This window comes from Trachypithecus francoisi, unplaced genomic scaffold (genome assembly GCF_009764315.1).
Source record: "Trachypithecus francoisi isolate TF-2019V2 unplaced genomic scaffold, Tfra_2.0 Lachesis_group12, whole genome shotgun sequence".
Classification (NCBI taxonomy): domain Eukaryota; kingdom Metazoa; phylum Chordata; class Mammalia; order Primates; family Cercopithecidae; genus Trachypithecus; species Trachypithecus francoisi.
Genome location: NW_022681457.1, coordinates 112,245,801 through 112,268,448, shown reverse-complemented (window position 1 = coordinate 112,268,448; position 22,648 = coordinate 112,245,801). Strand labels below are relative to the sequence as shown.

Here is a 22,648-nt window from a genome sequence, read left to right as displayed (position 1 = left end):
AACATCACCACCACCACTACCACCACCAACAACAAAAAAACCCGTAGACTTTTCCCTGTTACAGGCACTAGGAACACAGCAAGGAACGATCAAAAAGTTCCTGGTCTGGCCAGGCAAGGTGGCTCATGCCTGTAATCTCAGTACTTCAGGAGGCCAAGGCAGGAGGATCACTTGAGCCCAGGAGTTCGAGACTAGCCTGGGCAACATAGCAAGACCCCTGTCTCTATTAAAAAAAAAAAAAAAAGTCCCTGCCCTCCTGGGCTGAGAGTCTGGTTGGGGACCCCAGGAGCTCGGGACCCTGGAGATCACAGAAATGGGGAGGGACCCAGAGAGTGGTGGATAGGATGGGAAGTAAATGTCTCTAGAGAGGGAGGCCAGGGGGCGGGGCGCGCTTCGTGGAGGATGTGGCCTTTGAGCTAAGGCCTGAGCACTAGAGAAGAGCTCTCTAGGCTGAGGGAGCAGCCTGTGCAAAAGCCCAGGGGACCTGAAGGGCTCAAGGGGCTGTAGCAGGGGGGAGTGTGGCTGGAAGGAGCCCCATCAAGGTCTTGGAGCCGCAGGAGAGGGGGCAGGAGAAGGCAGGCTCGGGATCAGACAGGGCCTGGTAGGCTGTGGTGAGGACTGTGGGTTTTTGAGCCCCCAAGGAGGTGATCTGCCAAGTTCAAGGGCCAGCTCTGGCTGCTGATGGGAATCAGATTTCAGTGGGGCAGGGTCGAAGCCTGTTCACAGCCATCCAGATGGGAGTGGGCGGAGGCTTCCATAGCTCACTGCACCATGAAGCAGCAGGGCAGGTGACCCTTGTAGAAGTCATCTTTTGTTTTTGTTTTTGAGATGGAGTTTTGCTCTTTCGCCTAGGCTGGAGTGAAGTGCGTGATTTTGGCTCACTGCAACCTCCACACCCCTTGAATCACACCCCTTGAATCACTTGAATCACACAGGGTTCAAATGATTCTCCTGCCTCAGCCTCCCGACTAGCTGGGATTATAGGCACCTGCCACCATACCCAGCTAATTTATTTTTTTTTTGTATTTTGAGTAGAGATGGGGTTTTACCATGTTGGCCAGGCTGGTCTCAAACTCCTGACCTCAGGTGATCCACCTGCCTTGGCCTGCCAAAGTGCTGGGATTATAGGCGTGAGCCACCGTGCCTGGCAGAGATGTCATCTTTTGAAGGGAGACAAGGCAGGAATGACGGATGGGTGTGTGATATGGGAGAAAGACGGGTCCGAGGCTCTGGGCCCAAGTAGCTGGGTGGATGGCAGCAATGAGAACTGTGATGAGGAGGAGTGGGTTGGATGGGAGATGGGAGTAGAATCAAGAGTTAAGTTTGAGGCCGAGCACGGTGGCTCACACCTGTAATCTCAGCACTTTGGGAGGCCAAGGCAGGCAGATTCCTTGAGGTCAGGTGTTTGAGACCAACCCAGGCAACCTGGCAAAACCCCGTCCCTACAAAAAAATTAGCAGGATGTGGTGGCCTGTAGTCCCAACTATTCAGGAGGCTGAGATGGGAGGATCACTTGAGGCCCGGAGGCAAAGGTCACAGTGAGTTTTGAGAGTGACACCACACTCTTTTGAGATTCTGTCTCAAAAAAAAAAAAAAGACAGAAGAGACAGGGTCTCACTATGTTGCCCAGTCTGGTCTTGAACTCCTGGGCTCAAGCGATCCTATACACTTGGCCTCCCAAGTAGACATCTGTTTTATATCATTGGCTCCTCCCATCTCTGGGGTGATTGGGGCTGGGTAGGTGGTGATGCTATTCTTATTCAGCAGAAAATGAGGCACATGCAGGTTAAGTGACTTGCTCAAGGTCACACAGCAGAGCTGGGCTAGAATCTCGGTCTCTTGGCTCCTGGCCCAGTGCTCTTTCCCATGTGTCTGAATCTGCATCTTGGCCAGGGGTCTCAGGGCCCCACTCCCAGACCCCTGGACTGATCCCCACCCCATCTTGTGCTTAGCAGATTCTTCCCCTGGTGGCCATGGGACCCAGGTCAATGTCACCTGCATCGTGAATGTCTGTAGCAGCTCTGACCACAGCTCACAGTGCTCCTCTCAAGCCAGCTCCACGATGGGGGACACAGATGCCAGCCCCTCGGGTTCCCCGAAGGACGAGCAGGTCCCCTTCTCCAAGGAGGAATGCGCCTTTCGGTCACAGCTGGAGACGCCGGAGACCCTGCTGGGGAGCACTGAAGAGAAGCCCCTGCCCCTTGGCGTGCCCGATGCTGGGATGAAGCCCAGTTAACCAGGCTGGTATGGGCTGTGTCGTAGCCAAGGCGGGCTGAGCCCTGGCAGTATGACCCTGCGAAGGGGCCCTTGTCCTTCCAGGTCCCCACCACTAGGACTCTATGGCGCTTTCTGGGCCAAGTTCCTTTAGTGCCCTCCATAGCCGCAGCCTCCCACTGACTTGCAGACCGAGAGCAGAGGCAGTGAGTTGTGGAAAGCCTCTGCTGCCACGGTGTGTCCCTCTTGGAAGGCTAGCTGGGCTTGGACGTTCGGGGCACGCTGGGGCACATCCCTGACTCACTGTGGCCTGCCCCGCCCAGCTGGGCCTGCGAGCTTTGCCTTCTGGAGCCCTCAGGTTTTTTGTTTGTTTGTTTATTTCTCCCCTGGGCTCTGACCCAGCTCTGGCTTCCAGAAAACCCCAGCATCCTTCTCTGCAGAGGGGCTTTCAGGAGGGATGCTGCCTGAGTCACCCATGAAGACAGGACAGTGCTTCAGCCTGAGGCTGAGACTGTAGGACAGCCCCGGGGTTCTGTGCAGGGAGGAGGTGGCAGCCCTGTAGGGAACGGGGTCCTTCAGGTTAGCTCAGGAGGCTTGGAAAGCATCACCTCAGGCTGGGTGCAGTGGCTCACGCCTATGATCCCAGCACTTTGGGAGGCCAAGGTGGGTGGATCACCTCAGGTTAGGAGTTCGAGACCAGCCTGGCCAACATGGTAAAACCCCATCTCTACTAAAAATACAGAAATTAGCTGGGCATGGTGGCAGGCACCTATAGTCCCAGCTACTCAGAATGGCTGAGGCAGGAAAATCGTTTGAACCCTGGAGGCAGAGGTTACAGGGAGCTGAGATCCAGTCACTGTACTCCAGCCTGGGCGACCGAGCGAGTCTGTCTCAAAAAAAAAAAAAAAAAAAAAAAAAGAAGAAGAAAGCACCACCTCCAAATGCTAACTTGTCCTTTTGTACCATGATGTGAAAGTCAGATGCCCAGAGGGCCCAGGCAGGCCACCGTATTCAGTGCTGTGGCCTGGGCAAGATAATGTACTTCTAACTGGAAATCTGCCAGTTTTCTAAAAAGGTAAGTACCACGCCGGCCAACAAGCCAATGACAAACAAAGCCAAACTCTGCCAGCCACATCCAACCCCTTACCTCCCATTTGCACCCTCCGCCTTCACTCCGGTGTCTGCAGCCCCGCCCCTCCTTTCTTGCTGCCTGGTGTGGTGTCCTAGGCCACACCGTCTCCTTTCAGGGAATTTCAGGAACTAGAGATGACTGAGTCCTCGTAGCCATCTCTCTCCTCCTACCTCAGCCTAGACCCTCCTCCTCCCTCCAGAGGGGTGGGTTCTTCTTCCTCACTCCCCACCCTCAATTCCCTGGCCCCAAGCGGGCTGCCTCGCTACTTTGGTACATGGCCAGTGTGATCCCAAGTGCCAGTCTTGTGTCTGTGTCTGTGTTGCGTGTTGTGGGTGTGTGTAGCCAAGGTCAGTAAGTTGAATGGCCTGTCTTGAAGCCGCTGAAGCTGGGATTCCTCCCCGTTAGAGTCAGCCTTCCCCCTCCCCTCCCCAAAACATGCCCAAGGCTCTGCAGAGGGGGAACCCGTGTAGCCTTGCCCGGATTCTGGGAATAAGCAGATTGAGGGGCTCCTGGAAAGGCTGGCTCAGTCTCAGGTGCATGGGGATAAAGGAGAAGGCATGAACTTATCTAGAAGAGTGGGGGCAGGGTGATAAATTGTTGACAAATTCCACTGGACTTGAGCTTGGCAGCTGAACTATTGGAGGGTGGGAGAGTCCAGCCATTACCATGGAGACAAGAAGGGTTTTCCACCTTGGAATCAAGATGTCAGACTGGCTGGCTGCAGTGACGTACACCTGTAATCCCAGCTAATCAGGAGGCTGAGGGGAGGATCACTGGAGCCCAGAAGTTTGAGGCTGCAGTGAGCTATGATCGCGCCACTACACTCCGGCTTGGGCAACAGAGTGAGACCCTGTCTCTTAAAAAAGAAAGTCAGACTGCCGAGGCTGGCCAGGTTTCTGCCGGCATTGGACCCACACAAGAACGCGATGGATTGCACCTGCCCCCTGGTGGACAGTCCTGGGAGAACCTCGGGCTTCCTTGGCATCACTGGGCAGAGCCAGGAAGCGATGAATTTGGAGACTGTGGAGTCTCAGTTCCCTTGCGTGTGTTGATCCTGAGACAATGAGAGTTTGCACTGTATGCTGGACAGCATTCCCGCTTATCAATAAACCTGTTTGTTTTACATGTGGACACCTGGCTCTACCTGGGGTCTGGGCTTGGGTTTGTCCGTGGTCCTGCTTGTCTGCCACCCCTGTGTAAGGGGAGATGGCGTCATGGTCCCTGGGGTCTGGCCAGCCCCTGTTGTGACTGGACCACAGAGGGTTCCCTGTTACAGCCGCCCCCTCAAGCCTGTGAACAATAAGAGAACTTCCTGCACAGGACCGCACAGCTGGCTGGGTTCCAAGTGTGCCCTGGTCTCATGCCCTTGTCCCCCAGGTCTCCTGGGCCTCCTCTCAGGACCGGGTTGGGGTCTCTGCAGATCCCTAGCAGCCTAAGCAGCCAGGCTCTGCCCTCCTGGGGACCCCACTGGGGGAAAGTTGGTGCCCCTGGGATGCTCAGACCAGTACAGGGCTTTGGGGACACAGAGAACATCCCTGGGTCCAGGTAGGAGGTCAGAACAGGGTTCTAGAGATGACCTCTGACCTCCTCCTGAGGGATGAGCAGCAGTTTTCTAGAACAAATGATTGCAGGGAATTGTCAGGCCAAAGGAGTTCTGAGTTTAAAGGCGTTAGCCTGGCCAACATGGTGAAACCCCACCTCTACTAAAAATACAAAAAATGAGCCGGGCATGATGGTATGTGCCTATAATCCCAGCTAGTCAGGAGGCTGAGGCATGAGAATCACTTGAATTGAGGAGACAGAGGTTGCAGTGAGCTGAGATCGGGCCACTGCACTCCAGCCTGGGTGACAGTAACAGTCTGTCTCCAAATAAATAAATAAAATTAATTAATTAAAATAAAGCCTTGGAGGGGAGACAGACCTTGGCCTGTGTATTGGTTCCACTGATCCCCTGGGTCACCATCGTCACTCCAGCTACTGTGACTCCCTCAGTGGGACCATTTTCATTCTTGGTGATTGCAGGATCTGTGATTGATGGAACGCCCTGCCTCCTGGCTCCTCGCCCACTTCTCCTCCGTGGTCCTGTCCTCCAGCCTGTTTCAGTCACTCAACCCTTGACCAGGGCTCCCCACACTTATTCCATAAAGAGCCAGGGAGCAAATTTAATTTTTTGAGACAAGGTCTCACTCTGTCACCCAAGCTGAAATGTGATCGTGGCTCACTGCAGCCCTGACTTCCTGTCTCAGCCTGTTGAGTAGCTGGGACTACAGGCATGGACCACTATGCCCAGCTAAATTATTTATTTATTTTTATTTTTTGGCGGGAAGGGGGTTTCCCTGTGTTGCCCAGGCTTGTCTCGAACTCCAGGGCTCAAGTGATCCACCAGCCTTGGCCTCCTAAAGTGCTGGGATTGCAGGCATGAGCTATTGTGCCTGACCAGAATAAATATTTTACACTTGGCAGGCCTTACAGTTTCTGCAACAACCACTCAACTGTGCTGTTGTAGTGTGAAAACAGCTGTGCACAGGACGTAAAAGAATGGGCAGGAGGCGGATGTGGCCTTCGGAATGTAGCCAGGCCAATGCCTTAGACCGTGCTATTATTGATAACTGCACCCTGATGTCAATTTCAAGCATCCCACTTTCCCCCACCCCACTTCCTCCTGTCTTTCTTCCTCACTGGCACCTGCAGCTGTTGGTTACATTTTCTTCCTTGTGCGCACCTACAACACTTTCTCCTGGTTTGTTGTTCTTTCTCTGGTTGAACCCAGCACTCTGTTTGTGCCACACCTGCACCTCTGCACCTGGATGGGGCACGATGATGGCATTCCACCATGCTGGCTGGTCGCATTTTCATTTCATGATCATTAGACGTGGCCGGGCGCGGTGGCTTACGCCTGAAATCCCAGCACTTTAGGAGGCTGAGGTGGGTGGATTGCTTGAGCTCAGGAGTTCAAGACTGGCCGGGGCAACATGGTGAAACCTCATCTCCACAAAAAAATACAGAAACTAGCTGGGTGTGGTGGCATGCACCTGGAGTCCCAACTACCCATGAGGCTTAAGTGGGAGGATTGCTTGAGCCCAGGAGGCGGAGGTTGCTGTGAGCTGAGATCTCGCCACTGCACTCCAGCCTGGAGGACGAAAAAAAAGAATAAACTTTATGGGGGTCCTTGGTGCCGCCCAGCAGTGACAACAGGTCCCCTGCCTGATATATTAGTTCCTATTGCTGCTATAACAAACCACACAAACTCAGTGACTTAAAACAATACAATTTCATTCTCCTATAGCTCTAGGAGTCAGAAGTATAAAAGCAAGGTGTCGCCAGGCCTGCTAGGCTCAAATGGGGAATTTGGTTTTGGAGGCTTTAGGGGAGAATCTGGTTCCTTGCCTTCAGCTTCCAGTGGTACCTGCATTCCTTGGCTTATGGCCCCTTTGTCCCTCTTCAGAGATAGCAATGGAGTCTCTTCAGTAGTCAGATCTCCCTCTGCCTCCCAATTATAGGGACACCTGTAATCACAACGGACCACCCAGATAATCCAGGACACTCTTCTTGTCTCAGCGTTTTGGCCAGGTTGCAGGAATTCAGACACAAATGTCTTTGCAGGGGCAAAGACAACCATTGGTTATCCAGCCTACCAGCTCCCATTCATTCAGTCTCCCACTCTTTCTATTTATCTTTTAATTTAATTAATTTTTTTTTTTGAGATGGAGTCTTGCTCTGTCGCCCAGGCTGGAGTGCAGTGGTGCGATCTCGGCTCATCGCAAGCTCTGCCTCCCAGGTTCAAGCGATTCTCCTGCCTCAGCCTCCCAAGTAGCTGGGATTATAGGCGCATGCCACCATGCCCAGCTAATTTTTGTATTTTTAGTACAAAAATACAAAAGAAGGGGTTTCGCCATGTTGGCCAGGCTGGTCTCGAACTCCTGACAGGTGATGCACCCATCTCGGCCTCCCAAAGTGCTGGGATTACAGACCTGAGTCACTGTACCCAGCCTATTTTATCTTTTAAATAAAAGGATTAATTGAGGTTTTTGTTTGAGACTGAGTATCACTCAGTGACCCAGGCTGGAGGGCAGTAGTGCAATCACAGCTCACTGCACCCTGAAACTCCTGGGCTCAAGTGATCCTCCCACCTTGGCTTCCCAAAGTGCTGGGACTATAGGGATGAGCCACCATGCCTTACCTTGCTCTTCTAGATGGATTATTTCTTGTGTTCTCCTTTATCCCCAAGCCTCTGTCCTCACCCCACCCTAACCTTCAGTTAACCTTGCTGTCTATTTCACTGAGAAAATAAAACAAACATAAAAGAATGCTTCATGCTTGCCTCACCACATCTCCCCTCTCACCCTGTGTCTGTGCCCACAACCCTGGCCTTTGGTGGGTCTGAGGATGGTTCCTCCTCTGCACGGGATCTTAGCATCTCTCCTGGCTCAAGGACATTGCTTCAGCGAGTCTCCTGTCTCTTTCCTTCAGCCTCAATTTCTGTGGCTCCTGGATCTTTCCTGTTTGCATATAGACACACTGAGGCTCCTCCCATTTGCTGAACAACCTCACACCCATTAGGACGACTGCTATCAAAAACCCAGAAATTAGTGTTGGTGAAAATGTGGAGAGATGGAAAACCTTGTGCATCGCTGAGGAGAGTGCACAATGGTCCAACTGCTATGGGATACAGTGTGACAGCGACTCAAAACATGGAACATAGAATTACCATCTGATCCAGCAACTCCACTTCTGGGTGTCTACCCCAAAGAATTGAAAACAGAGTCTCAAACGGATATTTGTACAGCTGTGTTCCTTGTTCATAATAGCCAAAAGGTAGAACCAACCTAGGTCTCCAAAACGTGGAATGGATAAACAAAATGTGGTCTACAGCCTGGGCGCAGTGGCTCACACCTATAATCCCAGCACTTTGCGGGGCTGAGGTGGGTGGATCACCTAAGGTCAGGAGTTTGAGACCAGCCTGGCCAACATGGTGAAACCCCATCTCTACTAAAAATACAAAAATTAGCCTGGAGTGGTGGCACATGCCTGTAGTCCCAGCTACTCAGAAGGCTGAGACAGGAGAATTGCTTGAACCCGGGAGGCAGAGGTTGCAGTGAGCCGAGGTCGCGCCACTGCACTCCAGCCTGGGTGACAGAGTGAGACTTCATCTCAAAAAAAAAAAAAAAAAGTGGTCTTCAATGGAATATTCAACTTTAAAAAGGAAGGAAATTCTGACAGGTGCTGCAACCTGGATGATCTTTGAGGACAAGGATCCCTTGTCTCTTAAACTAAGTGAAATAAGCCAGTCACAAAAGGACAAAATTCTGTGTGTTTCCCGTACATGAGGTACCTAGAGTAGTAGGATTCATAGAGATGGAAAGTAGGGTGTTGGTTGCCAGAAGCTAGGAGAAGAGGGAATGGGGAGTCAGTGTTTAATGGGTGCAGCGTTTCAGTTTTTTGAAATGAAGAGTTCTAGGCCAGGCATGATGGCTCACGCCTGTAATCCCAAAACTTTGGGAAGCCAAGGTGCGTGGATCGCTTGAGCTCAGGAGTTCGAGACGGGCCTGGGCAACATAGCGAGACCCTGTCTCTATGAAAATGAGCTTGGCATGGTGGCATGCACCTGTGGTCCCAGCTACTCAGGAGGCTGAGGCGGGAAGACTGCGTGAGTCCAGAAATTCGAGGCTGCAGTGAGCCATGACCCATGCCACTGCACTCCAGCCCGGGTGACAGAGTGAGACCCTGTCCAAAAAAAAAAAAAAAAAAAGTTCTGCAGATGGATGGTGGTGATAGTTATACAACAATGTGAAATTACTTAATGCCGCTGAACTACACACTTAATGATGGTTAAGATGAGAATTTTAAACAAAAACCGAAAAAGAGCAACAACTACAAAAAGATGATAAAAATTTTGTGGGAGGCTGAGGCAGGTGGGTCACCTGAGGTCAGGAGTTCGAGACCAGCCTGGCCAACATGGCGAAACCCCGTCTCTACTAAAAATACAAAAATGAGCCAGGTGTGGTGGCAGGCGCCTGTAATCCCAGCTACTCAGTAGGCTGAGGCAGGAGAATTGTTTGAACATGGGAGGCAGAGGTTGCAGTGAGCCGAGATCGCACCATTGCACTCTAGCCTGGGAGAGAAGAGTGAAACTCCATCTCAAAAAAAAGAAAAAAAAAAAAAAAGTTAGTGTATTTCACCACAATTAACAACAACAGAAACCTTGTTCACAATTCTTCCTCCAGGCACTGTCAGATTTCTCAGCTACTCTTACAGCAAAAACACCTGGAGAACAGCATATTCAGGTCTCCAATTTGTCTTCTCCCATTTTCTCATGTGCTCACCACTTGTGCCCCCTACTCTACTCAACCTGTCTTTTGACCAGGTCTCTATGAAACTCCATACAGCTAAATTCAGCTTCAGTCCCCATCTCACTTCTACAGGCAGACGGTATTTGACCCGAGTGATCAATCTCTGCTCCTTGGAAGTGTTTCCTTGCCTGGCTGTCAGGAGTCCAGACCCCTTGACTCTCCTGCCATCTCAGGGACCCTTTCTGCCTTCCTGCCTGGTTCTTCCTCATCTCATCAACGTCTGACTCATGAGGGGGCCCAGGGCTCAGTCCTTGCACCTCTTCTCCCTCTCCAACTCCCTCGTTGCGGATCCCATCCAGCTTTAAATACCTTAAAGATATCCTGATACCTCCTGATGCTTGAAGAAACAAGTAGGTATTGTGCTCTAGTTGCGGGGATGCAGTGGCTACTAAAATGAAGCTCATGTAGTGGGTAGGAAGAAAAGAAACATAATATCAGACAGGGATGAAGAAAATGAAGCTGGACATGGGGGACCAAGGGATGGAAGTGCCCTTTTGGATCAGGGAGGGGACCGGGAGAGGTAACCTGGGAGCAGAGACCTGAGGGACCCAGGGATCAGCGAAGTCTGCCCTTGGCCTGGGGCAGTGAGCAGGAAATGAGGCTGAGGAGTGGCCAGGTCCAAAGGATGGCCACTGTCCTGCTAAGGCAGACAACGGGACAAAGGACTCGCTGAAGAAGTTTCACTGGTGGGGGGATATGGCCAGATTTGTCTTTTGGAATGATGTCACCAGGTGCTGGGGAGAGAGGAGGTTGGAAACTGCAGTTGTGGGGACTGCTTACCAGGAGGTGGGGGGCTCCTTCTGAAGCCCCCTTACCTTGGCTACATTGGGGGGATGGCTGGAGAGAGAGATGGATTAGAAGCAGAGAGACCAGCAATGTGCTGGTTAGTCTCCATCCAGCCCTCCGGTTCCTCTCTTGGTGCTTTGTGCACTGGGAGGCCGCCTCCTGCACACACATTCCTGAACCCTTTTCCCTGAGGCTCCCAGCAGGGTTTGGCCATGAGAGAGCACTAGCAGTGATACAGAATGGTCAGGCTCCTGGTTAAACCCCACCCTGAAGCCTGGAACCTCGGCCCTAAGTGAAAACAGCTGACCCTGTTTTTCTGCCCAAATGTTGCCTTTTTGGCCTGCCATGTGCCTATCCTGTCCCCATGAAAAGACTTCAGCTCTGCGGAGCATCCCGCGGAGCGTCACAAAAGGCTGACTGGCGGAGATCACAAGCACCCAAGCAGAGAAGCAACTGAGCGTCAGAGACGACGGATAGACAGACGTGATTAACTTCAGGTGGCGTGGCTTCAGGGAACGATCACCTTCTTCCTGCACCATCCCCTTTTCACCTCCCTTTCCACTGAGAGCCACTTTCACTGCTCAATAAAGTTCTGCATTGATCATCTTTTAATCCATCCATGTGACCTGATTCTTCCTGGATGCCAGACAAGAATCTGGGTGCTGAGAAGGCAGGGACTTGGATGCTGCTGTGGGGCCTGCACAGAGCCTGCTCCCGCCAGAGAGGAGTGACTGGCCAGTCCCAGCATTTGCTCCCCCCCATCTCCCCAAAATTTGTTTTTGCTTCCATGCTTCCTCTCACGAAGAGTGGCCAGCGGTGGGGCTGAGGGAAGTGATCCACTCCAGTTCCTGCCCATGAAGGGGGCCGAGGGAACGATCCCATCTCATCAGGAGAGTGGAGGATGGGAGGAAAGTGAGGCCAGGTGTGTATTCCCTCCTCCCCTTCCCCTTCTGGTAGCTTCTCCATGCCATCACCATTGTGCCCCATAGCTTCCTGCTGGTGCTTCTCCTTGAGTGCTTCACCAGCTCTTGTGGGTTTTTCTAATGCTGGTCTCTCCTTGGCAAAAGTCCCTTCCTTCAACTTGCTTGTGCCCTGTGTTTCCTGCACAGAGGCCATTGCAGCCCCAGCAGCTCTGGTATTCACTCATGGCACCATTGCTGGGGATATTCACGTTTACTGAACATCCACTCTGCAGAGGCTGGGGCTGCATTGAGCTTGAGTCCCCATCTATATATACAATGGGGATAGTAACAGCACCAACCTGATTGGGATGTTAATGTTTGAAACATGAGCTGAGCCAGCGTGTGGATCATGGAAACTGGAATAAACCCCCTTTGAGAGCAGGGAATTGACTCGGGGCTGGGGGAGGGGGGCAGCTTTGGCTCCTACCTCTCACAGGCACTGGACATGGGCTGGTGCTGAGCCTGAGGTACCAGATCCAGCGCTGCTGTTTCCCAGAGCTCACCGCCTGTCTGGAGACAGAGGAGGCACCAGATGATTCCGTTTGAGGGGAATGATGATTCCATTTGGAGCAACCAAGGGCAGCCACCTGCCTGATACGGTAACCAGTCAGCATGGGCCAGGCTTGCAGCTCCTCTCGCCCATTTCTTTGCTTTAATCAGGAGAGAATGTGTGGTTTGGCTAAGCTAGGACGAGCCTGGGAAGAGAAGGCATGTCTTTGAGTTCTCTTTATTTGATCTCATTCATTCATTATCATTATAGAACACTCTGATGAACAAGCACAGAACCCAAAATTGTGGGTACAGCCCAGCGCGGTGCTTCAAGCCTGTAATCCCAGCACTGTGGGAGGCTGAGGTGGGAGAATTGCTTGAGCCCAGGAGGTTGAGGCTGCAGTGAACCATGATCGAGTCACTGTACTCCAGCCTGGGTGGCAGGGTGAGACCCTGTCTAAAAAAATAAAACAAAAACAGTTGTAGGTCCTTGAAGACTACCTGCCCAGGTGTGACTCCTGGATGCGACATTTCCTGTTGCTGTGATCTCAGTCAAGTGAATGAATATCTCAGATGTCTCTGTGCCTTACTCGCCTTATCTGTAAAATGGGATTAAAATAGTACCTCCCTCAGATTGTGGGATTACATGAGTTACTATCTGAAATGATTAGAACTGTGCCTGGCATTGTCAGGGCTCCACACATGTTAAGTACTTTTTTTTTAAGTGTATAGGTACTGGGAATGTTGTAGCTAACAGCACAGACAAGGTCCCTGTCCACCTGGAGCTGACATGCTAGTAGGGACTATGTAAAAACAGACATGTAGGCTATGCTTGTGGCAGTAAGTGCTAAGAAGAAAAATAAAGCAAAGTAAGGGGCTACATAGGGTTTGGGGTGCTGCCAGCTTGCAAGGTGGGTTGAGGAAGGCTTCTCTGAGGTGCTGTAGTTTGAGCAGACACCTTGGTGAGGGGAGGACAGGACAGCCATGGCACTATGGGGGGTGGGATGGGATATGGGGTTGGGAGAGTAGCCTGAAGTCACCTAGGCTGGAGTGCAGTGGTGTGATCTTGGCTCACTGCAACCTGGGTTCAAGTGATTCTCCTGCCTCAGGCTCCCAAGTAGCTGGGATTATAGGTGCCTGCCACCATACCTGGCTAATTTTTGTATTTTTAGTAGAGACAGGGTGTCACCATGTTGGCCAGGCTGGGCTTGAACTCCTAACCTCAGGTGATCTGCCTGCCTCAGTCTCCCAAAGTGCTGGGATTACAGGCATGAGCCACCGCACCTGGCCACCTTTTCTCTTTTTTTCCCTACGGGGTGACAGTACCACCTCTCCCTGGGCTGCTTGCACTTTCACAAGAGATTCTGGACCTGTGCTTCCAAATAGAATAGCTGCCAGGCACAGATGCTTCTGAGTACTTGAAACATGGCTAGTTCAGGCTGAGATGTGTAAAATACATCTCAATACAAAATACCAAATATAGAAGACTCACTAGGAAAAACTATATATACAATATCTTGTTAGTAATTTTACATTGATTTACATGTTGAAATGGTCTTATTTTGGATATACTAGGTTAAATACAATATTAACTTCATTTTACCTGTTTCTTTTCACTCTGTGATTTGGCTACTAGAAAATTTTAAAGTTATGTATATGGCGTGCATTCTATTTCTATTGGACAGCACTGCCTTACAAAGTTAAAAGGCTTCAAGATCTAATTAAATTAATTCATAATTAAAATTGCAACTCCCTCAACTCTGGGATCCCCCTACCCCTCACAGGGCTCTTACGGTACTTACCACCTTCTCAAATACTGTATAATTTACATATCTGTTATATTTATTTCTTATTGTCTACACCTCCTGCTAGAATATAAACTCTAGGATGGCAGAGCTTTATTTTACTCAGTCATGGGATTAGAACAGTCCCAAGCAGCCAGGCTCGGTGGCTAGTGGGCTCACTCCTATAATTCCAGCCCTTTGGCAGGCTGAGACAGGTGGATTGTTTGAGCCCAGGAGTTTGAGACCAGCCTACAGAACATAGTGAGAGCCCCCACACCCATCTCTACAAAAAATCAAAAAATTAGCCAGGGCCGGGCGCGGTGGCTCACGCCTATAATACCAGCATTTTGGGAGTCTGAGGCAGGCGGATCACTTGAAGCCAGGAGTTCACAACCAGCCTGGCCAACATGGCGAAACCCCGTCTCTACTAAAAATATAAAAATTAGCCAGGCATGGTGATGCGTGCCTGCAGTCCCAGCTACTCCGGAGACTGAGGCAGGAGAATCGCTTGAACCTGGAGGCAGAGGTTGCAGTGAGCCAAGATTGCGACACTGCACTCTAGCCTGGGTGACAGAGTGAGTCTCAAAAAAAAAAAAAAAAAAAAATTAGTTGAGTGTGCACATCTGCGGTCTTAGCTACTTGGGAGGCTGAGGTAGGAGGATCACTTGAGCTCAGAAGATTGAGGCTGCAGGGAGCCATGATTGTGCCACTGCACTCCAGTCTGGGCAACAGAGTGAGACCCGGTCCAGCCCTCTCACCGTAAAAGAACAGTGCCAGGCACATAGTAGGTGTTCACTTGACAGTCAATGATTGGATGAATGTAGGCAAAGAGGCATTCAGTTTTTGGTTTTGTTTTGTTTTGTTTTGGGTGGACAGGAAGTAGGATATTTAATGGTGGGCATAATTTATCGGGGGCAGCACAGTGAAAGCCCTCATGAGTACAAGGCTTGCCACTTCTCCAGGGGGCCATGACTGGGGATGGATTTGACCCCACAGTCATCTGGGATGAGCTGTTTCTCAGCCACCACATCTTCAAATTCATCCGCATTGAACTTGGTAAAGCCCCACTTCTTTGAGATGTGGATCTTCTGGTGGCCAGGGAACTTGAACGTGGCCCCTACGTAGGGCCCCAGTCACATGCTCCTTTTTCTGCAGCTTGGTGTGGATGAACATGATGACTTGGCCAATGCGAACTCTGGCCTTGGTGCCCTGGGGATTTCCAAAGGCACCTTGCACGCCTGTCTGAAGCCTACTCTGGGGACAGTGCTAAGGTCGAAGACATTGGAAAGGGCTGTCTCCACAGTCCCTTAGAGCAAAAATCAGGCTGTCCATGCAACAAAGGATGCTGTTTGCAGCCATTATACATGGGACCCTCAGCAGTTTCCATAGTGGCCAAATCTTCAATTTTTCTAGAGATGTCCTAAATATAGATTTTCATGTGTAATCTCCAGATTTTTCTATGTTTTCAGTAATTCAAATGACCTTAGAGCATTGTGTGTGCCAACAGAAACATTGCTGCAGGAGTTTCGGCTACCTGTCTACATCCCCTGTGATCCAGCTGATTCCAGAAACTGACATAGGAGGCCAGGTGGGGAGGAACCTGACGTGGGGAGAGTGTGGAACTGGGTTCTGCAAATCTGCCTGTCCCAGAAAACTTACCCCTTCTGGGCCAACATGCATCTAAGTGGGTGGTAATTAAGGAATGACCCCCATCTCCTGCATACCTTCCTCTGGTATGTATACAACTAAAAAAGAAAGCAAGGTGTCTGTATTAGTCCATTTTCACACTGCTATGAAGAAATACCTGAGACTGGGTAATTTATAAGGAAAAAGAAGTTCAATAGACTCACAGTTCCATATGGCTGAGGAGGCCTCACAATCATGGCAAAAGGCAAAGGAGGAGCAAAGGCATGTCTTACATGGTAGCAGGCTAGAGAGTGTGTGCAGGGGAACTGCACTTTATAAAACCACCAGATCTCATGAGACTTATTCACTATCATGAGAACAGTATGGGAAAAAACCCACCTCCATGATCTAATTACCTCCCACCAGGTGCCTCCCACAACACGTGGGGATTATGGGAGCTATAATTCAAGATGAGATTTGGGTGGGGACACTGCCAAACCATATCATTCTTCCCCTGGCCCCTCCAAAATCTCATGTCCTCATATTTCAAAACCAATCATGCCTTTTCAACAGTCCTCCAAAGTCTTAACTCCTTTTGGCATTAACTCAAAAGTCCACAGTCCAAAGTCTCATCTGAGACAAGGCAAGTCACTTCCACCTACGAGCCTGTAAAATCAAAAGCAAGTTAGTTACTTCCCAGATACAACAGGGCATTGGGTGAATACACTTGTTCCGAATGGGAGAAATTGGCCAAAATGAATGGGCTATAGGCCCCATGCAAGTCTGAAATCCAGTGGGGCAGTCAAATCTTAAAGCTCCAAAATGATCTCCTTTGATTCCATGTCTCACATCCAGGTCAAGAGGTGGGTTCCCATGGTCTTGGGCAGCTCCCCCTCCTCTGGCTTTGCAGGATACAGTCCCCCTCCTGGCTACTTTCATTGGCTGGCATTGAGTGTCTGCAGCTTTTGCACGTGCACAGTGCAAGCTGTCCTACCATTCTGGGGTCTGGAGGATGGTGGCCCTCTTCTCACAGCTCCGCTAGCCAATGCCCCAGTGGGGACTCTGTGTGGAGGCTCCCATCCCACATTTCCCTTCTGTACTGCCCTAGCCAAAGTTCTCCATGAGGGCTTCACCCTGCAGCACAACTCTGCCTAGTGTTTCCATATATCCTCTGAAATCTAGGCAGAGAGGTTCCCAAACCTCAATTCCTGACTTCCGTGCACCTGCAGACGTAACACCATGTGTAAGCTGTCAAGGCTTACGGCTTGCACCCTCTGAAGCAATGACCTGAGGTGTATGTTGGCCCCTTTTAGCCACGGCTGGGACACAGGGACCAAGTCTCAAGACTGCACAAAGCAGCAAGGCCCTGGGCCTGGCCCACAAAACCATTTTTTTCTCCTAGGCCTTGAGGCCTGTGATGGGAGGGACTGCCATGAAGACCTCTGACATGCCCTCTATGAAGGGGTGGCCTGCCCCTCCACACCTATGGGCGTTTCTCATTAGGTGGAACAAGAGACTTGAGAAAAGAAACGAGACACAGAGACAAAGTATAGAGAAAGAAAAAGTGGGCCCAGGGGACCAGCGCTCAGCATACAGAGGACCCACGCCAGCACCGGTCTCTGAGTTCCCTCAGTATTTATTGATCATTATCTTTACCATCTCAGAAAAGGGGAAGTGGCAGGACAATAGGAGTAGTAGGGAGAAGGTCAGTAGAAAGACATACGAATAAAGATCTCTGTGACATGAATAAGTTGAAGGAAAAGTGCTGTGCCTTGATATGTATATGCAAATATCTCCATAAACCTTTTTAGAGCATAAAGAGCAGTATTGCTGCTAGCAAGTCCCACCTTCAGCCCTAAGGGGTTTTCTCCTAAGGCAGTTTTCTTCTATCTCAGTAAATAGAACACACAATGGGGTTTTACACTGTTAGCCAGGATGGTCTTGATCTCCTGACCTCGTGATCCATCCGCCTCCGCCTCCCAAAGTGCTGGGATTACAGGCGTGAGCCACCATGCTCGGCCTCTTTTTTTTTTTTTTTTTTTAGATGGAGTCTTGCTCTGTTGTAGGCTGGAGTGCAATGGCGCAATCTTAGCTTACTGCAACCTCTGCCTCCTGGGTTCAAGCAATTCTCCTGCCTCAGCCTCCTGAGTAGCTGGGATCATAGGTGTGTGCCATCGCGTCCGGCTAATTTTTGTATTTTTAGTAGAGACAGGGTTTCACCATGTTAGTCAAGCTGGTCTCGAACTCCTGACCTCGTGATTGGCCTCCCAAAATGCTGGGACTACAGGCATGAGCCACCATGCCTGGCCACTTTACTTTCATTTACAGTTTATTATAAAGGATGCAACTAATGGAAAAATGCATAGGCTAAGGTATTGGAGATGCAGTGGGGTTCGGAACTTCCATGCCCTCGCAGGCTGAACCACTCTCCCAGCACTCCCTGGAAACACTCTGAACCTTTAGTTTTTTTTTTTTTTTTTTGAGATGGAGTCTTTCTCTGTTGCCCAGGCTGGAGTGCAGTGGCCCGATCTCAGCTCACTGCAAGCTCCGCCTCCCAGGTTCACGCCATTCTCCTGCCTCAGCCTCCCGAGTAACTAAGACCATGCTGCCACGCCTGGCGAATTTTTTTGTATTTTTATTAGAGACAGGGTTTTGCCGTGTAAGCCAGGATGGTCTCGATCTCCTGACCTTGTGATCAGCCCGCCTGTGCCTCCCAAAGTGCTGGGATTACAGGCACGAGCCACCGCGCCCGGCCACCTTTAGGATTTTTTTTTTTTTTTTTTTTTTTGAGACGGAGTCTCGCTCTGCCGCCCAGGCTGGAGTGCTGTGGCCAGATCTCAGCTCACTGCAAGCTCCGCCTCCTGGGTTCACGCCATTCTCCTGCCTCAGCCTCCCGAGTAGCTGGGACTACAGGCGCCGGCCACCGCGCCCGGCTAGTTTTTTGTATTTTTTAGTAGAGACGGGGTTTCACCATGTTAGCCAGGATGGTCTCGATCTCCTGACCTCGTGATCCGCCCGTCTCGGCCTCCCAAAGTGCTGGGATTACAGGCTTGAGCCACCGTGCCCGGCCCCACCTTTAGGATTTTTACGTGGGCATGATTGACTAAATCACTGGCCATTGGTGACTGAACTTAATCTCCAATCCTCCCCGGAGGCCGGAGGCAGTCGAATAGTGTGTGTGTTTTTGCGTGAGATAGGCCCACCCTCTCTCTAATAACACGGTTGCTTCCTCTGGCAACCAGCCGCATTCTGAAGCTATCGAGGGGCTTTCAGCCACCAGTCATCTCAGGAACCTATGAAAAGACACTCCTCTCTCTGGAGATTCTGGGAGTCCCAGAAACTCTTGGGCTAGGAACTTGGGGCTGTCTACCAAAGAGTATAAAGCTTCGGCCAGGCGCAGTGGTTCACACCTGTAATCCCAGCACTTTGGGAGGCTGAGGTGGGTGGATTACTTGAGGCTAGAAGTTTGAGACCAGCCTGGCCAACATGATGAAACACCATCTCTACTAAAAATACAAAAATTAGCCGGGCGTGGTGGTACATATCTGTAATCTCAACTACTTGGGAGGCTGAGGCAGGAGAATCGCTTGAACCCGGGAGGCAGAGGTTGCAGTGAGCTGAGATTGCGCCACTGCACTCCAGCCTGGGCAACTGGGTGACAGAGACTCTGTCTCAAAAAAAAAAAAAAAAAAGAAACAAAACAAAGAGTATAAAGTTTCAGTTAGACAAGAGAAAGAAGCTACAGTGATCTATTGCTCAGAATGGTGACTATAAGAAATAATACATTGCATATTTCAGAATTGCTAAAAGAGTAGGTTTTAAGTGTTTGCATCCACAAAAAAATACGTTAGCTGATGGATTTGTTCATTAGCTTGATTTAATCATTCCACATTGTAAATAGATATCCAAACAGTGCACTGTGCCCCATAAATATATACAATTATTTGTCAAAGCAATGTCTCATGCCTGTAATCCCAGCACTTCGGGAGGCCAAGGTCGGAGGAATGCTTGAGCTCAGGGATTCGAGACCAGCCTGGACAATATGGCAAAACCCTGTCTCTACTAAAAATACAAAAATTAGCTGGGCATGGTGGTGCATGTCAGGAATCCAAGCTCCTCGGGAGGCTGAGGCATGAGAATTGCTTGAACCTGGGAGGCAGAGGCTGCAGTGAGCCAAGATGGTGGCACTGCACTCCAGCCTGGGCAACAGAGTAAGACTCTGTCTCAAAAAAACAAAAATTAGCCAGGTGTGGTAGTGCACAGGTATTGTAGCCTATAGTCCCTCTGATAGTTTTGTCTTTTCTGGAATTTCATAGAAATGAAATCATTATGGTATGTGGTCTTTGTGGTCTTTTGCCACATAGCTAATACTTTTGAGGTTCCTCCAGATCATCCTTGCGTCAGTAGTTTGTTCCTTTTTATTGCTGAGTAGTGCTCCATTGTGTGAGTATATTGCAATTTGTTTATCCACTCTCCTATTGATGGACATGTTGATTTTTTTTTTTTGGCTTTTATGAATAAAGCTGCTATGAGCATTCATGTATAAGTCTTGGTATGGGCATATGTTTTAATATCTCTTGGGTAATACCTAGCAGTGGGATTGCTGTATGGTAAATGTATATGTAAACATTTATGGGAAACTGAGGGCACCAAGATTTTCAGTCATACTGGTCGAATGAACGGTGCCCAGGAATTTGTGTTTTTTATTTTTTGAGACAGGGTTTCTGTTGCCCAGGTTGGAGTGCACAGGCATGATCATTGCTCACTGCAACCTTGAACTCATGGGCTCAAGCAATCCTCCTGCTTCCTGCTCCCAGTAGTTGGGAGTACAGGCAGGCATCACCATGCCCAACTAATTTTTTCATTTTTAAGTTTTTGTAGAGATTGGGGTCTCCTTATGTTGCACAGGCTGGTCTTGAATTCCTGGCCTCAAGCAATCCCCACCACCTCCTTGGCCTCCCTAAGTGCTAGGATTACAGGTGTGAGCCATGGTGCAGGGCCCTGTGCAGGTTTTTTATTTATTTATTTTTGGATTTTTTTTTTTTTTTGAGATGGAGTCTCTCTCTGTTGCCCAGGCTGGAGTGCAATGGTGAGATCTCGGCTCACTGCAACCTCTGCCTCCCGGGTTCAAGCAATTCTCTTGCCTTAGCCTCCTGAGTAGCTGGGATTACAGGCGCCTGCCACCATGCCTGGCTAATTTTTGTATTTTTAGTAGAGATGGGGTTTCGCCATGTTGGCCAGGCTGGTCTTGAACTCCTGACCTCAGGTGATCTGCCTGCCTTGGCCTCCCAAAGTGCTGGGGTTACAGGTGTAAGCCACGGCGACTGGCCATATGCTTATTTATTTATTTATTTTGAGAGAGAGTCTTGCTCTATTGCCCAGGTGGGAGTGAAATAGCGCAGTCTCAGCTCACAGTAACCTCCACCTCCTAGGTTCAAGCAATTCTCCTGCCTTAGCCTCCTGAGTAGCTGGGATTACAGGCACCCACCACCATGTCCAGCTAATTTTGTACTTTTAGTAGAGACAGGGTTTCTCCATGTTGGTCAGGCTGGTCTTGAACTCCTGACGTCAGCTTATCCACCCAAATCTGCCTCCCAAAGTGCTGAGATTACAGGCGTGAGCCACTGTGCCTGACCTGGGCCATGTGCATTTCTAACAAGCTTCCCAGGTACAGCCAGGTGTCTGTGCTAGGTGATCTGGACTTCAACGTCCTTCACCTCTGAAGGACGGCCTTCCTTCCCCCTTCTGCCTGTGGAGTTCCAGGTTTTATTCCCTAACCTCAGCCCCAGAGGAGACCCAACATCCAGATTCTGAGAGGTTGATCCCACCATACAGAAACCCTGGTCCAGCTCAGGAGTGACTCAGTCCACATACACTCTCATTAGATTAGCATCATGAGGGGTGGTAATTATTACGGTAAATACATGATTGTAAGCTTGCCGTCCTGCTTCCTGCATCTTCTGACTTTATGTGAGTCTGAGGTCTCCCTCTTGCCCTTCTTGTGATAATGCAAGGAGGAAGTGTTTAGTTGTTCATTCATATACACTTACTGAGTCTTTTCTGTGCTAGGTAATGTTTAGGTGTTGAAGAAACACTGTGAAAGGGATACAATCTCTGTTTTCAAGGTACTGGGGAACGAACAACATACGTATAAACAACTAAGATAATCTCAGGGAGTATTAGGTTCCATGAAGAAAATACAACAGGGTAATGGAGAATGGAACTTTATTTTTATTTTTGTTTTTGAGAGGGAGTCTCGCTCTGTCTGGAGAGCAGAGGGGCGATCTCGGCTCACTGCAACCTCGGCCTCCCAGGTTCAAGGGATTCTCCTGTCTCAGCTTCCCCAGTAGCTGGGACTACAGGTGTGCACCACCATGCCTGGCTAATTTTTGTAGTTTTAGTAGAGATGGGGTTTCACTATGTAGGCCAGGCTAGTCTCAGACTCCTGACCTCAAGTGATCTGCCCGCCTCAGCCTCCTTAAGTGTTGGGATTACAGGCGTGAGTCACCCTGCCCAGCTCATAATGGAACTGTAGATAGGCAAACGTCTTTTCTGAGTGCAACATCTGAAGCCAGAGGGAGTCAGCTTTATTAATATCCAGAGCTATTCTGTAGCTCTGGATTGGCCACACGAGGCTTTTGAGCACTAGAATTGTGGCCAGTTTGTACTGAGATGTGCAGTAAATATAAAATATACCCGAATTTCAAAAACTTATTATAAAAAAGTTAACGTATTAGTGATTTTTTCTTTTGGCTACATGTTGGGATGATCATATTTTGAACATATTGGATTAAATATATTAAAATGAAGTTCATTTTCTTCTTTTTCATTTTTAAAATATGTACTAACTAGTAAATGTAAATTGCCTATGTGGCTGGCATTGTATTTCTATCGGTCTGGGGAGAAGGGTCCTAGGTAGAGAGAACGGCAAATGTACAGTTCCAAGGGCAGAAACTGAAGGATGCCGGGGCAAGAGCAGCCGGGGAAAAAAGTGGCTGAAATGGGAAGGGACCAGATCTAGTGGGACCTTGGGGGCAGCTCTGTAAGGAGGTGGGTTTTAATTGAAGTACGGTTGGGACGCCATTTTAAGCAGGGAAGAGCAGGGTCTGAATTCACAGGCCCCTGTGGCTGCAAAGTTGGGAACGGACTGCAGGTGAGTGGGCCAGACGGACGGCCGATTGCACCTTTCGCGTGGATGGAAGGCAGGGTGGTTGTAGGTGGGACGAATCCTGGGTTCCCATGCTGTCTGAACCAAAGTCATTTGTGGCCCTGCCCTCCCCTGGGACTCAGTTTCCCTACCTATAA

The 22,648-nt window shown here is 49.9% G+C and overlaps 1 protein-coding gene, 1 long non-coding RNA gene and 1 pseudogene across 3 annotated transcripts in view; 2 read left to right on the top strand and 1 right to left on the bottom strand.

The window, feature by feature from the left end:
* Positions 1–4,474, top strand: part of TNFRSF1B (TNF receptor superfamily member 1B) — a 42,513-nt gene extending 38,039 nt beyond the window's left edge. The window contains exon 10 of one of the 2 annotated variants that reach the window (XM_033228308.1): positions 1,956–4,474. In XM_033228308.1, coding sequence (XP_033084199.1) covers positions 1,956–2,236 — 281 coding nt within the window. In that variant the 3' untranslated portion in view covers positions 2,237–4,474. Of the gene's footprint in view, positions 1–1,952 lie in introns of both variants that reach the window. The other variant, XM_033228307.1, reaches the window with a different exon arrangement.
* Positions 4,475–9,422: 4,948 nt separating this feature from the next.
* On the top strand, positions 9,423–12,787 carry LOC117093299. Its single transcript, XR_004441098.1, has 2 exons — positions 9,423–11,404; positions 11,881–12,787. It is a non-coding gene; the product is annotated as an uncharacterized LOC117093299 (long non-coding RNA).
* Positions 12,788–15,006: 2,219 nt separating this feature from the next.
* On the bottom strand, positions 15,007–15,132 carry LOC117094046 (annotated as a pseudogene).
* Between the last annotated feature and the right edge of the window lie 7,516 nt (positions 15,133–22,648).